The 14,861-nt window shown below is 41.3% G+C and overlaps 1 protein-coding gene and 1 long non-coding RNA gene across 2 annotated transcripts; both read right to left on the bottom strand.

Annotated features, from left to right (window-relative positions):
• Window positions 1-5,454: 5,454 nt before the first annotated feature.
• On the bottom strand, window positions 5,455-5,964 carry LOC104947401 (uncharacterized). Its single transcript, XR_798559.1, has 3 exons — window positions 5,926-5,964; window positions 5,773-5,802; window positions 5,455-5,675 (listed from the first exon to the last, which is right to left on the bottom strand). It is a non-coding gene; the product is annotated as an uncharacterized lncRNA (long non-coding RNA).
• A 3,078-nt stretch (window positions 5,965-9,042) lies between these two features.
• LOC104947466 (lanosterol synthase-like) lies at window positions 9,043-13,909 on the bottom strand. Its single transcript, XM_010773477.1, has 8 exons — window positions 13,844-13,909; window positions 13,373-13,469; window positions 12,551-12,656; window positions 11,620-11,685; window positions 11,451-11,531; window positions 11,139-11,309; window positions 9,832-9,910; window positions 9,043-9,682 (listed from the first exon to the last, which is right to left on the bottom strand). Exons 1-8 carry the CDS (start codon window positions 13,907-13,909, stop codon window positions 9,545-9,547), a joined length of 804 nt encoding a protein of 267 aa, XP_010771779.1. The 3' UTR covers window positions 9,043-9,544.
• Between the last annotated feature and the right edge of the window lie 952 nt (window positions 13,910-14,861).

Below are 14,861 nucleotides of genomic sequence, written 5' to 3'. Positions count from 1 at the left end.
TATAGTTAATTGACAAGGGTCGGACTCGGACCCTCTCCAAGTTACCCTGTAGGTGCGGTCTTTGCATAGGCTATTGTAATTAGGGATGTTCCGATCAGGGTTTTTGGGGTCGATCACCGGAATCAGTATCGGCCGATACCGATCGCCGATCCGATCATCGGGTGGATGGGGGCTATGGGGATCTTCCATTTGAAGTGATGTTTAAAACTCAGTTAATGGGGCTCATTTCTATATTGCTTTAGTTTATAATCGTAACGGATCGAAAAGTTCTGATTAATTTTTCAATACATGATGCACTTCCACAAACAACAACCAACATAATTATTACATTCAAATTAAGTACATTATTCAAGTTTACATTAACTTTGGATAATAACACGGGAGAAATAAACGGAAGCGCTCTCTTTTCCTCTCTCCCCCTCTCTCCCCCTCTCTCCCTCTCCTGACAGCCTGTCAGTATCTCATGCAGCTCACTGATCCAGTAATGAGTGACCTGACAGTGAAGAATAAACATATTTATAACTAGTTTAGCTAGTTCCAGAGGTAGATAAAATAGCTAAGTGTGTTAGTTCTAACTCTTATTGTGTGTTTTGCTCCGCTCAACGGTCCGTCACAGCGGGTGGAGCTGCAGGATTTCTGCTTCACACACGTTGCATACCGCTATTTTGTTGTCTTTTTCGGACACCTTGAAATACTGCCAGACTGGTGAAGCCATTTTGGCGAGCTTGTTTTGCCGTGCACAGAGAAAAGTCTCATGTATTTTACATCATGTGATCGGCTCTCCTGATCGGCCTTTATAGAGATCACCGATCGATCGGCCGAGAGTGAATATCGGCCGTTAACGACCGGCGGCCGATCGATCGGAGCATCTCTAATTGTAATGCATTATATAATCCTATTGGTATAAAAATCTTTGTAGAAGCAGTTGATAATAGAGAGAAATATTGTTGATTTCGCAGAAAAAACATTTGTTTAACTTTGTTGCTTTACAACCCTGACTTGCGCTTTTACAATTGACCACTTTTGGGTAAATTCCTCAGGACTTGTTTTCTCTGAAAGATTTAAGTGGTTTATAATGACAGGCACATGTAGGTTTGAGTAAACATAGAAAATATTACTATTTAGCGACTCTCCCATAGAGTGACATAGTTATACATGTCATAAACCATAGTAGTGTCATAAACCATAGTAGTGGTGCAGGAATGAGTCCTAAAACCCGTAAATGAGGATGTTACTACTATGGTTTATTTAAACGTATTATTTGAATGTCTGAAGCTTTATGTGTCCTAAACACAGCAGTTGTTAACAAGGGACTGAAGGAGACAACTAAACATCGTTACACCAAACATTAGCTGCCTTTAGCTTAGCAGAGGCGATGCACAGCCATGCCATGATGTATTTCTTAAATAGCCTAACGTTTGCTTTTTTTGAAAGCTTATTTTCTGCAATATACCTAAATGTAATGGAAACTCCCACTGCTTTTAATAAGGGAGCCATTGTGATGCTAATTTCGCGTTTACCTAAAATGCATAATCAGTGAACCCTTTAAAGTGCATGAATACAAATATAAATCCAAGATCAACATCCAAGGAAAAATATACAAGATCCTAGCATTTTCAACAACATTTTCCCAAACTCCTTCACAGGATGGTACCTGCTGCTGTACCTAGCCGTCAACACAGTCACACACTCACACACAGTCACACACACTCTCACAAACGCACACACCTATATGCAGACGAGTTGGGACCTGTGGCCCAGAAGACGGATTGTGTCCCCTTTGGCAGATCAGCCGACACATCCTCACATAAACAGGTTTGTGTACTGGCACATAGAGGATATATAAGAAGGCAGGCATGTAGCCACACATACTGTGAATCCACACACACACACACACACACACACACACACACACACACACACACACACACACACAGACACACACACAAACACACACACACTCCCCATTTCAGCACAGACTGACAGGCTTGTGCATGCCAACACACCTTTAGTGCGAAATCAGGCCTAAAGTGAATTCNGTATGGTTTAAATCGAATCTTACAAAACCACAATAACCATAATGTACTAAATAAGATACATAATACAGAATATAACCATACAAACTACCATCTCACACCAACCCCCCCACACCCCACCCACTACCCCCGACACAACCAATCTCCACAGAACAAACAGAACAACAACATAACAAAAGAAAGAGAAACCTCTTCAAAAACACAAAACATTCATAACTTCAGACTCTTCGTCGAAGTAGAGCCCACCGTCCCGAACCCTCTCGTTTTCAATTCTCTCAGGACTACCCTATGTAGACACAGGTTCGTCGGGGACGCTACCTTTGTCTTGACTATTCGTCTAAAAAGAAAACCTATAAAATGTTTAGTGAGGGCCGCACCACCACTTCTCCGCCTCACAGAACCACGACTAAAAACTGTGTTGGAAAAAAACCCAATGACGAGCGTATACTCATAAAGCCACTATGGACCCAACGAAAACTACAACTCAGCAGTGCAACTCCGATTGCATATGTACCAGCTCTCATCACGTTTCTCCACCACGGACCTTGGAGACTCCAATAAACTCGGAGAGTCCTCTCTCGAGAGAAGGTGACTGCCATCCCTTTTCGAGAACTTTAGACGCACGATCGTACCCGACGCATCCTGGGTCTACCGATGTCCATTGGTCTGGTCTAGCGGCTCGACCGACGATGTTGACTTCTGTGTGGTGCCTTCTCGTGTGGACACCGTACCCGAACGGAACTACCCCATGCGCCTCCTAAACTTCTTCGCGCGCACGCCCGCAACCCAACGACAGACGGGCACAGTCGTGAGTAATAGTCCTCGCGCTCTGCTCATATGGTGCACACTTGCTGTCGCCACACCTGCGCGAGCCGACAACCACACAGTTCCCCTTGGACAGGAACCGGTCCTCTTTTGTCCCCATGGAGCGCAACAACATCTCATAACACAACGCTCAAATCTAAAAGAAGCCAAACAGAAAAAAATTCTTCAGCCCCTCGACCCCTGCCTGCCCTGAGGCGGGGGGCGGGTGCGCGCGGCGCGGTTTGCGCTATTTTCTCAGACCAGCCCCAACGAGTCCCCGCTCCTCACACTGGTGTTCAGTGGGGTCTTAAGCGTCGCCAATTTTTCCCGCCCTGCCGCCGCGGCCTTTTTAGGGGACTAACCTTACATAACCCTAATATCGACGGCCCCAGCGCCATCCCGTCCACAGCCCGCACGACGCAGCCGCTAGGCCTGGCGCCCACAGGCGGTCAACGGCCCTGGGGACTCGAACCTGATTCTCCACTTGCCCCATAGATTTCGTGGAGTCTCCAGGACAATCCGCAGCTGGACTCGCGAGAGCTCAGACCAGCCTCCTCTCCGGGAGGAGGCGGAACGAGGTCCGAACAACACCTTTGTCGAAGAATACACAAGCAACCGGGGCGTCGCCATCGCATGCTACGACTTGTTCGGCCAAGGGACGACCGTGGGTATCGGGTCTCTACAAGTGTTCAGAAAAAAAAACGTTCAGGTTCAGTTCAGAGTTCAGAAACCAGTGCTCAGGTTCAGTTCACATACGTTCAGAAACACCCCACTCTGAACTAGTCAGAGTTCAAGAAACCAGTGCTCAGGTTCAGTTCTAGAGTTCAGAGATTTTTTATTTTCAGAGTACAGAGAAATTAACAACTCGAACATCTAGATGATAAAAGTTTTTCACGCGTGTTTGTTCCTGATGTTAACCCTACCTACGCTCTTTTATTCACTTCCAATCAGCTCACAACTCACCAGACCGTCTTTCCACCCAAATCCCCTACATTTGTTACTAGTGAGCAACATAAGCCCATGGACGCCACCCAATGATGATGTCAGGGTTTGCTGCTCAGGTCCCTCAGCTCCACGCGGCTCTCCAGGAAACTCGTCCTCAGGTTCAATCTTCACAACTCTCAGAGACACGACACACGCCTGAGCGCTCAGGCTCAGTCTGTTGAGCCTCACGCGGGGTAGAGACGGTATCGGACGTACGGGGTTATGGCGGAGGAGCTCGCGCAGGAGAGAAGGCGCGCCGCCGCGCCCGCCTCGCACTGGACCTCCGCTAGGGTTCCGAACATCAGCCACGCATACAAAGTTTTGCAGCTGTTGCTCTGATTTACCTACCTACGTCCTTTCTCTCTCTGCACTTCAATATACAAATGCACAACCGTCACCGCCACTAACAACTCCTAATTTCGCTTCTGTGAGCAACAGTAACAAATGGACCACAATCGCATGACAATGTCAGGGCTTTTGTTCTCAGTTCAGCTCAGGCTTCAGAAAACTCGTCCTGCCACAACCGTGCACCTGCATGCATACGTGAGTCATGGTGAGATCTCTGGATTAAGATGTTGCTTTTCTTTGCACAGGAGGTGGGGTACGCCCCCCACTCATAAAAAATAGCACTTTACCCCGGCCGAGATGCCATGAGCTGATTATCGAGCCTTCATTGTAACAGTCGCGGGTGTGCTGTGTGTGTGCGTGTGGGGAGTGTTGCAGTAGAACATTCTACTGTAGCGCCACTGTGGGCTAAGCCCCGAATGTTTTCAGGTCCAGGCGACGCCCCTGGAGCTCACAGCTCCTCATATCTGTTCAGAAACTAGACAAAAGTTAAACAAGTACAAACCATAGACTGTCTGGGTCATGGCGAATACAGTCGCTGGTTTATTTATGTCTGTATAGGCCGTTGTTGTGAGTGTGGACGGTCGGAGCAAATACTGCGTTAGCTTAGCCAATTTCCATTCAGAAAACACACATTTTAAAAGGTTTTTCGCCTGCCGTCTTGTCTGCAGACTTGTCAAAGCATTCATTCATGGTTTTTACTAACCGGTATCAGTATGTTGTTACTTCGGCATCATTTTGAAACATATATTACAATTAAATCACGGTAAAATATGTTCATTTTGTTGTAGTTGCCAGCGATTCTCTCACTAGTTTAGCATACTCAGCCCAGTTGTTGGCCCGGAAAGAACCTCGATTTTGGAGAGCCAGAAAAACTGTGAAAAAGTACCCGCTAGCGGAACTACCCCTAGTGGAAACGCAACCAAAAATGGGCCGGGCACGGCATGCAACACTTTAACTGCGCTCCGTGCTGTAGTGGACATGCGCAATAAAAATCCCATGTATTATTATTATATGAGTTAATGATACCTGAGCAAGGATTTTTACTGTTTTTAAATGTGAGCGTATTCTATTTCATTTGTATGTCAAGTGAAGCCAAATCTCAAGGTCATTTGTAATGTTAGTTTCCTGTAAATGGCAATCAATTATAAAATAATTTATCCATACTATATCATTCCGGCTTTCATTAAATTGGATTACACAAACATCTTTTATCATGTTTCTCTGAATTCTGAAAAAAATAACTTTCTGTGGAAAAAACTGCACTGTTGAGTCTTACCCCGTGACATTCCTTTCCCTTCTTGTGACATTTGATATGCTTGCGTCCATGCTTGGGCTTGCACCTGCGCTTCACTCCATGGCATCCACTTTGTCCATGTCCATGGCCTTGACCACATTGTCCATGTCCATGGCCTTGACCACATTGTCCATGTCCATGTCCATGACCGTGACCGCGTCCATGTCCATGACCACCATGGCCATGGCCTCCTCTTCCACAGTGTCCCCCTGGTATTGGAGTTAAAAAATCAATATTTAGTAAATGTGATGCACATCCAATGCATTTGTTACAAAGTTATGAGAATAAACCAAAACAGCTATTTACCGTGGTGTCCAGACATTTTCCACAGATCCCCTGTACAAAAAGATAAAACAATTGCAACTGTAAGGCGTGTTGAGGTGTGACAATGCAAAATTACTAAAAATATTTAATGTATGTATTTATATATGCATAGATGATCAGTAAAGGTTCACTTACTGTGTACTGGGCAGCAGATCCTCAGCCTCACTGTGAGCTGCTGCTCCTTTTAAATGTAACGAAACCTGAAGGTGAGCGGTCCATTAGGCTGGGGCGGTCCCTGCTCTCTTATCAGATACTATTTGTTTTGCAAGGGTACACTGTGTGTCAGTGTCAGTGTCAATCACAAATAGCTACACAATAGGAATACCAGATGAATCATCACAATTTCACAAAAGACAGCGCGTTCTTTCTGTCTCACGGTTCGATGGAATGTTGAAGCTTCGAGGTACCTAACATATTTGATCTCATTTAAATCAAAAGTACCTTCAAATGGAAGTGACTGCAAACTGCCCTCAGTCTGACCCAAACAAACACAAATTGTGTAACCAATGCGTTTGGAATTATTTTGTCATACACTCCGGGTGTTGAGTCAGTGTTTGACAGACAGTGTGATGTTATCAGGAGATAAGACTTTCTGAATAGTGATGACATACTTTTAGTTTCAGCTGTCAGTTTTCTTTGCGTGCCTAAACGCAACAAATACCCAACAATCAACAATGAAATGCTAGGCTGGTTGTCAGGACAACAACATGAGCCATATTGACTTAATGGAGTAGGGTTACTGCTTTTGTTAGTTTTATGTACTCTTATGCAAAATAGTCTGGAAAATCAAGTCCTATGATTTTTAAAGAAAATTGCAAGTCAGTTCGGTATGATGCATTTATGAGCTTAATCGCCGTCTTCCAATTTATTTGTTGTTTGGCTCTCCGAGTCTACATTGGATACATAGTGAAGGGGATATAAATTAAATCCAGTCAGACTGAAAACTCATCTCTTTCGACTCCACTTCGAGCGATAGAATTACTAACAAACCACTTATATACTAACAAAGGACTGGCTTATCTAAAGCCAGTTGAGTAGCACTTGAAATGTTTTAGCTCTATGAAACCTGATGTACTTATATGATTCTGTTTTCTTCAAGTTTGTATTTTGTTGGTCGAACGCACTTATTGTAAGTCGCTTTGGATAAAAGCGTCAGCTAAACGCAATGTAATGTAATGTCTTATACACAGGTCCTGCCCTCTCTTAGTATTGATTTGGCTCATGGTAAGAATTCAACTGTTGTTGGTTGTTACGGTTCTCCTCCTACCAAATATATTTTATACCCTTAAATGCAAATATTATCTTGATTGCACTAATTGAGTTTAATAAGATATCAGGATTGTTCCGGATGGTAGTGTTCTTAGTTATTTGGTACAATTATTTATCAGGCTGTCAAAGTTGTAGCTATTTTCTGGTTTTTGAAACGTGGATGGTTTGTAATAGTGAAGTGGTTGAATTGTAAGTCTGAAATATGGATGTCTTGCATATTGTTTCCAATAAAGCTGTTAAGGAATTGTTGGGATCCATCTATATGTGAAAGTATTGGAGTCGTTGGGCAATGAAGTAATGGAGAGTTTGGTACTTTTTCATTTTTTATTAAGGGGATCGTTTTTCGATTCTAAGTTTGTTCTGTTTGGCTTTGAGGGTTGGGGCTGGATCAGGATCATTGACAATAATTTATTTATCACAAGTTATATGGTCGATTTTCAAGTCCAGCATTTCTGGCTATGATATTGGTCATCCAATGTTGAAGGAAGTTGAAAGTGGAAAGAAGTTGATACCCATATTTTATATGAACCTTAATCTGGTATCATAGGGAAATGTTTATTCTAAAATATGTAAACGTTTGAGGAGAGAGAGGTGGTGTTTGTACTGCCACAGCCCAGCTAATAATACTGAGTGGGATAATGATGGATTTGATAAGCCTTCATGAGTTGGATGGATTTGGGTAATGAAGAGAAGAGATTTATAGGTAAAATGGAAGGTTGTCTGCATAAAGGATGTTTTGTTTAGATTCCTGTAGATTCATTGGTGAAAGGTATGAAATCCTCAGCCATTGGATACATTCAAAGAAACCACAAACTGCTAACTGAAGCCATGTCTGTAATCAGTGGCTGCAGAGCAATCTTTTCCGCGAAACAGCCTGCCGGTGGCTGTGAGTGAAAGCCTATGAAATGTTTTCTCATTCCCGTCAGGTTGAAAATATTCTAATACTCTACTATAAAACAGATAAAGACTGCGGCTGTTATGTTAATACAAGTCAGTGAAGCTACGTATACTTCTTCTCCCTCTGGTCAGAGACTCACTGTCACCACTAGAGGAACCAGGTATTACGGGATACGATGGGCTAAATCATTATCATGCCAATTTCAGTAGATGTCATGCAACACAACATCTATAAGAATTTGGTTGATAATGATAGTTCATTTGTTTTGTTTTAACTTTTTTATGTTTTAAAGGTTGGCATATCCCACACCATGTACCTTGTACTCTTGAAGAGCCACAGATCAGCTTAAAAGAGGTTCAGAAAGTCAGACTTTCACTCAGCTGACAAACATTGGAAATCAACTGATCCACTCTGTGCTATCAAATGTGTAATCCAGAAGAGGACATAGGAAAAAGGTGGGGGAGGTGATTCAAAAACATTTTCATCACAATCTGTTTTTAAAATAACAGTGGCATAACCAGTTACATAGATTTGTCTTCCTCAAGATGTCATCGCTGTTGTGACAAGGATGACCAACATTGTGTCACCCTTCACTGCAGCTACACAACGGAAAACTCGCTCATGCTATTTGATGACTGCCGTTATGTAAGAATACATTGAGAACATTGACACGCGCGCACGTATTCATTTGAATCAAAACATTCCTCACAAGCACACCTCTAACTAGGTGTGTCACAGATGGGAAAGTGGTCAAAGGGCAATTCATTCGTTCTTCACAGAATACACAAGGGTTTAAAATTGCAGAGTAGCCTATACATTAGAAACAGAGAAGACATTCTTTAAGGGCGTGTTGAGGTGACGCAATGTACACACCCTGCACATTAAAGTTAAAGAACCAGACTGAAAGGAATCTTTTATGCTTCCTTCACCAAAAGAAAAAAAAAGTTCTGCTCTGTCAACCTACTCACTACTTCAGAGTCTGAATGAAGGTTAAAACATCGCTGTCACACTCAAAACATCAATACAATTAAAAACATTATTGATCAGCTACATGCGTTCTGAGGAATTGCTCAAATATCCATACAGTGTATGCACTACGGTTTGATAATGTTCTTAGCACAAACAAGAAAATGTCACATGGTCAAGAACATTCATTGAGAACACATCAAGTCATGATTATACTATAGAAAAAGTATTTATTCTCAATGGAAATGCAAGGGAAGTGGCAGGGATTTCAGGCAACATAGACATACAGGTTCAAAGCACATTCTTGATTAGCAGCAGCAGGTTATTACAACATGATTGTAGGGAGTAGCCCTGTTGGAAAAGCATTGCTGGAATGTCAACAAAGAAAGTAATTCAAAGATTGAAATGTGATTCCTTATCAGATAGATTAAACTCTGAGAACACAGCAGAAGTTTTCAAACGTCAATGAAGGTGAGAAATGAGCATAAAACCTATAGGCTGACAAATAAAACGACCATTTTCAATGATGGTCTGAACTTCATGGCTGTTGTGTTATTTGCTTTCAAGGCATTCAGTTTTCTTATAGTGGCACATAGTCTGATACGTTTTAAATACAATTATTCACAGCTTGACCTTTCCAGCCAATGGACTGCTGGGATAAAGTGTTGAGAAGCGGCCGAGGGTCCAGACTGTGAAGACGTTTCTGTAGGAGGTGTAGCTGATGGCACAGCTCTTGTTGAACACACCTGCAATATTCTCCTGGAGAGGACAATACAAAAACATTAGATAATAAACGTCTAATATATATTTCATTCTTTCATGGATTGATTTGTTATGAGTTGTGATGTTACTGGTATAAGCTTAGTGAAAGCAGTCTATATGAAGATGTATGCGACTCATTGACCCACCTGTGGCCAGTCTCCATTGGGCAGCTGGTTGTCAATCAGAAGCTGCACTCCTCTCTCAATGGCCCGCCTATCGGGATGCCTGGTTATGCACACAAGAGGGTTGAAATTAATGACTTTTGCTTGGATTCAGTTCAATTAAATTTGATTACATTTGACTATTGACTGAAAGTTCTGTTTTGTAGCATAGCACATTAAAGAGCACAGCATACATGCAATCAAAGCAAAACTGGGGTTTATTCATTTTTTTATCGTGCAGGAATGCTGATATAAAAAAAGGATAATTCTGAATAAGATCTGACCCATTTTAAATTGATCATTAACCGTTAACTAGCAAGATAAGTGCAGAGTTGAGTTGCCGTTGTTAAAGTTCCTAAAAAACCCACAGCTGTAAATATCACCCATCTGGGGTTCCTCAAGGCTCTATTTCTGGACCTGTGTTCTTTTATTTGCTGCCACTTGAAAAGTCCTCAGAAAACACTGGATTATTTTTCCTAGCTATGCTGATGATACACAACTTTACTTGTCTATATTACTAAATAATATCAGTCCTAAAGATTTCCTGGTTGAATACATTTATCTGAGCAAAAGATCCAGAGAGAGAATTGCCTAATTACTCATTAACTAATTATCAGCGCTAGATGTCAAGTTCCTAGGAAAAAGTTTCAGATCTGAATTGGCATTCTGAATTTCACATCAGTAATGCTACAAAAAGGTATTTTGAACACCTTAGAAATATTGCCAACGTTCAACTGTTTCTCTCCCAGGCAGAAACTAAGAGACTAGATAACTGGTTTGGTCACTTTCTGGCCTTTCTAAGTTAGCTATAAATAGGTTTCAGATCTTGCAGGATGCAGCAGCAAGTTTAATAACTAAGACCAGAAACATTTCACCTATCTTAATTTCCTTTCATTGGTTTCCCCTCAACTTTAGAATAGATGTTAGGACCCTTTTATATTCGTGTTCAAACCACTCCATGGACTAGTGCCTGAATACTTTTAGCATTTAGTGTCTATGGACCTCGCCTCCAGAATAGCTTGCCAAAAGAAGTGAGGACATCACCATTCGAAAATGACTTTGAAACTAAATGTTGAGACATCTTTTTTCCATAGCATTCTCTTATTCTTAATACACTAAATATATCTCAATGGGATTTTTTACCTGGATAAATAAAGGCTACAAACAAACAAATATTGTAATCGTATCTATCCTACCCCTTACTGTGGTATTTTCCACACACTGTATACATGTGCCAATTGCATTGTGACCTAGCATAACCACCAAACCTCTGAGTTGTCACGCTGCTTTACCTGACAGCCATGAGGCCTAACAAAGCCCAGCAGGTGTTGTGGATCTGGGCACTGCTGCTCTGGACGTAGCGCCGCTGCTCGCATGATTCAAAGTCCTCCCCCCAGCCTCCGTCTGTCATCTGCCGGTCCAGCAGGAACTGACAAGCCTTCTGCACCTCCTCGCACACATGGCTGGAAACAGAGGCACAGCAGTGTGATTAAGTATGTAGATAAGAGAGGATGGATGTCACAATGTGGGGCTTGTCAGGTGAAGGAGCACAGTGTGGCTGTTTGTTAAAGTGATTCTAATTGTTCAGTGTTTGGAAAACGTACTCATCCTGATAGACGTGACCCATACAGGCAAAGGCTTCAAGGCCGAACCATATTCCATATGTGAAGCACACTCCCCAGGACCTAAGAATAAGCAAATCATTTATTTCATTAAACATGAACTGTCAATTAGTTAGGATATCCCATAGTAAAAAAGGAATTGTAGTCCCACCCTTCCCATGATCCATCAGGCCTCTGCACCTTCCTGCAGTACTCCAGTCCTTCTCGTAGAGTGGACCTGAGAAACAAATAAATAAACATCAACAGAGATCTTTCCCCTCTCATACTGAGTTTCAAAGATTCCTCTAAAACTTAAACAGGAGAATTGATTTTGAAGAATGTGCTTGTGTGAGCATATCTTTTTTTCCCAGTGTAATGGATCTCTGCCTTCACTTGTTTTTAAAGCACTTTCAGACTTATGAACTGAACTTAGCCGTCTTAGTTTGAAGCTTTTTATAAGTTAATGTATGTTTTACTCATTCTGTCCGATGAGAAGGGTAGCTTTGTACCGGTATTGAGGATACAAATCTAATTCATGGATATTATGTTGATGATACAGTATATGATAATATCATGTAACTAATTGTGCCTCTTAAATGTAGAATAATGGTTGCAGACTCGTATTTCCTTCAAAACACACAATAAACAAAGTTAAAGATGAATTTGACAGGTTGGATTTCTATTACTTCTTTTTTTCTGTAGATATGGTGCTAATATCTTATCTTCAATCTTTTTGGCAAGTCAAGCATTTATGAGGAACTGAATAAATCAAATGGATAAAGTATGTGTGTAGAATGTAATTTAAAAAAGTCACATGTAAGTATATTGTATTTTATTTCATAGTAAGTAGGCCTATGACAGTGTTCTCCAACTTATTCTGTATACTTCATATTGTTTACTCTGAAGACACTAGAGATATTTATAATTCTAATGTTGATATGTATGTATTGTATGTACTGTATATGTATGTACTGTTTATATTTTATTATATTTTCAATGTAATAATAATATGGATTTCAATGTGCAATGCTCTGTAACAAAACAGTTCCTCAACTTGGGATCAATGAAGTTTGTCTGTTCTATTCTATATTCTATCAGTATACCTCAACTCCTCTGCACGGTGTTCTGGGTAGGCCTTCTGGAAGTGCCTGAGAGCCTGCATTACTGCAGAGGTACACTCCACATAGGTGTAATCGATCATGATGTCACCTGTGTGGGAGGAGAAAACACGCAGAGCTGCTTAAAACTTCCCATTTCACAAAACTCACTGCATCCTCTTTTCAACAGGGAAACATGACCTTGGCCTTTAATCTCTCTTACATTGCAACATATTGGGAGGGTACGGGAAAGGTTTTTACAGATTTGGGATGTTGAAAGGGGATGGAAATGTCACGTTTAAATGTGGCTTGGTGTTTGCTTCCATGTTTCACATCTGCATACTTGCAGGTTGTGTAACCACGGAGGAGTTCATAGGCACCATGCACCTTTATGCTGTTATTATGACGCAAACCTTCTTTGTGTTTCCAAGAACTCTGTGACCTTTAACGTCATTCCTTGTGAATCGTCAAACAATGGATTTATAATGATATAAAATCTAATCGATAGAGTTGTTTTTCTTTTAAGCCTGAACATGTCTTGCGGTTAAAATATGGGTTCAGAGAGTATTAATCAGAATCCCTTTATCTGTACCGCAACGGGGACATGTACATTATAACAACAGCAGAAGTATAGTGCAGATAAAGTAAAGAGAATAGACTTGCATACTAAAACAGTATTTATAAATAAGGGACCATATAAAATGATATAACTAGCTGGTAGTGTTTACTACATACGGAACAGATTGTAAATAAATTAAGAGAAAAGTAAACATGTAAATGACCCAGGGTATATTGCACATGAGTGTATGGTGAGAGCAGCAGACCTACCGAACACCTCGGAGGGGTTGAGCAGCTCCAGCAGCCTCCCTCCTCTCTTAGTTTCATACGTGGCAAATCCTCCGTCAGAGTTTCTCATGCTCAGCAGCTTCAAGGAGGAGATAGACACATGGTGAAGGAGCTGTGATATGCTAACATTGCAGAAGAAACATTTAAAAATCCTTCTTACCTGTCATTGTAATGAATTGAAATGATTAAAGAAATCTCTTAAATGGACCTCACCGTTTCTTAACCTTGATTAAGGTAAATAAATAATTAACCTTAGCTGAGCATCTGTCTGCCTGCCTCAATCCTGTTATTGCAGCAGCTTGTGTCCTCACTATGCTAGTGTATGACACAAGCTAACAGGTGGTGTAGGTTAAGGTAAGTATCTAGCATTTCAGCTAATTCATTGCTTTACTTTCTAACCTTTGAAGATTCTAAATAAACCTGTGTCTATTCATATTGTTGCTGTTATCTTACTGTTGGAGCCAATTTGCTTCGGGTTTCGCACGGGGTTTGTCTGTGTGTGTGTGAATGCGTCCTCATCCAATCTGCGCACCTGGGAGCACGGGAGGTAATTAACCTATATACACTGAACAAAAATATAAACGCAACACTTTTGTTTTTGCTCCCATTTTTCATGAGATGAACTCAAAGATCTAAAACATTTTCTATATACACAAAATAACCATTTCTCTCAAATATTGTTCACAAATCTGAAAAAATCTGTGATAGTGAGCACTTCTCCTTTGCCGAGATAATCCATCCCACCTCACAGGTGTGGCATATCAAGATGCTGATTAGACAGCATGATTATTGCACAGGTGTGCCTTAGGCTGGCCACAATAAAAGGCCACTCTGAAACGTGCAGTTTTGCTTTATTGGGGGGGTCTGGGGGGGTCTGAAAACCAGTCAGGTTTAACCCTAACATGTCACCCACTGACAATTTAGGGTTAGGGTTAAAACCTAAAACATGTTTTAATGTGTCAGTGGGTGACATGTTAGGGTTAGGGTTAAACCTGACTGGTTAAACCCTAAAACATTTTTTAATGTGTCAGCGGGTGACATGTTAGGGTTAGGGTTAAACCTGACTGGTTTTCGGACCCCCCCAACCCCCCCAATAAAGCAAAACTGCACGTTTCAGAGTGGCCTTTTATTGTGGCCAGCCTAAGGCACACCTGTGCAATAATCATGCTTTCTAATCAGCATCTTGATATGCCACACCTGTGAGGTGGGATGGATTATCTAGGCAAAGGAGAAGTGCTCACTATCACAGATTTTTTCAGATTTGTTTACAATATTTAAGAGAAATGGTTATTTTGTGTATATAGAAAATGTTTTTAGATCTTTGAGTTCATCTCATGAAAAATGAGAGCAAAAACAAAAGTGTTGCATTTATATTTTTGTTCAGTGTATATTATATCATAGCTTATATAAATACGTGTAACTTGACAGGCAAGAGTCTCCAGAGCAGTGATATAGGCAATACATAGCTTCT

The sequence above is a fragment of the Notothenia coriiceps genome, unplaced genomic scaffold, assembly GCF_000735185.1.
Source record: "Notothenia coriiceps isolate Sejong01 unplaced genomic scaffold, NC01 NC01_scaffold00012568, whole genome shotgun sequence".
Lineage (NCBI taxonomy): Eukaryota > Metazoa > Chordata > Actinopteri > Perciformes > Nototheniidae > Notothenia > Notothenia coriiceps.
Note: the sequence above shows the minus strand (reverse complement) of the source record. Positions and strands in the feature narration are given on the sequence as shown.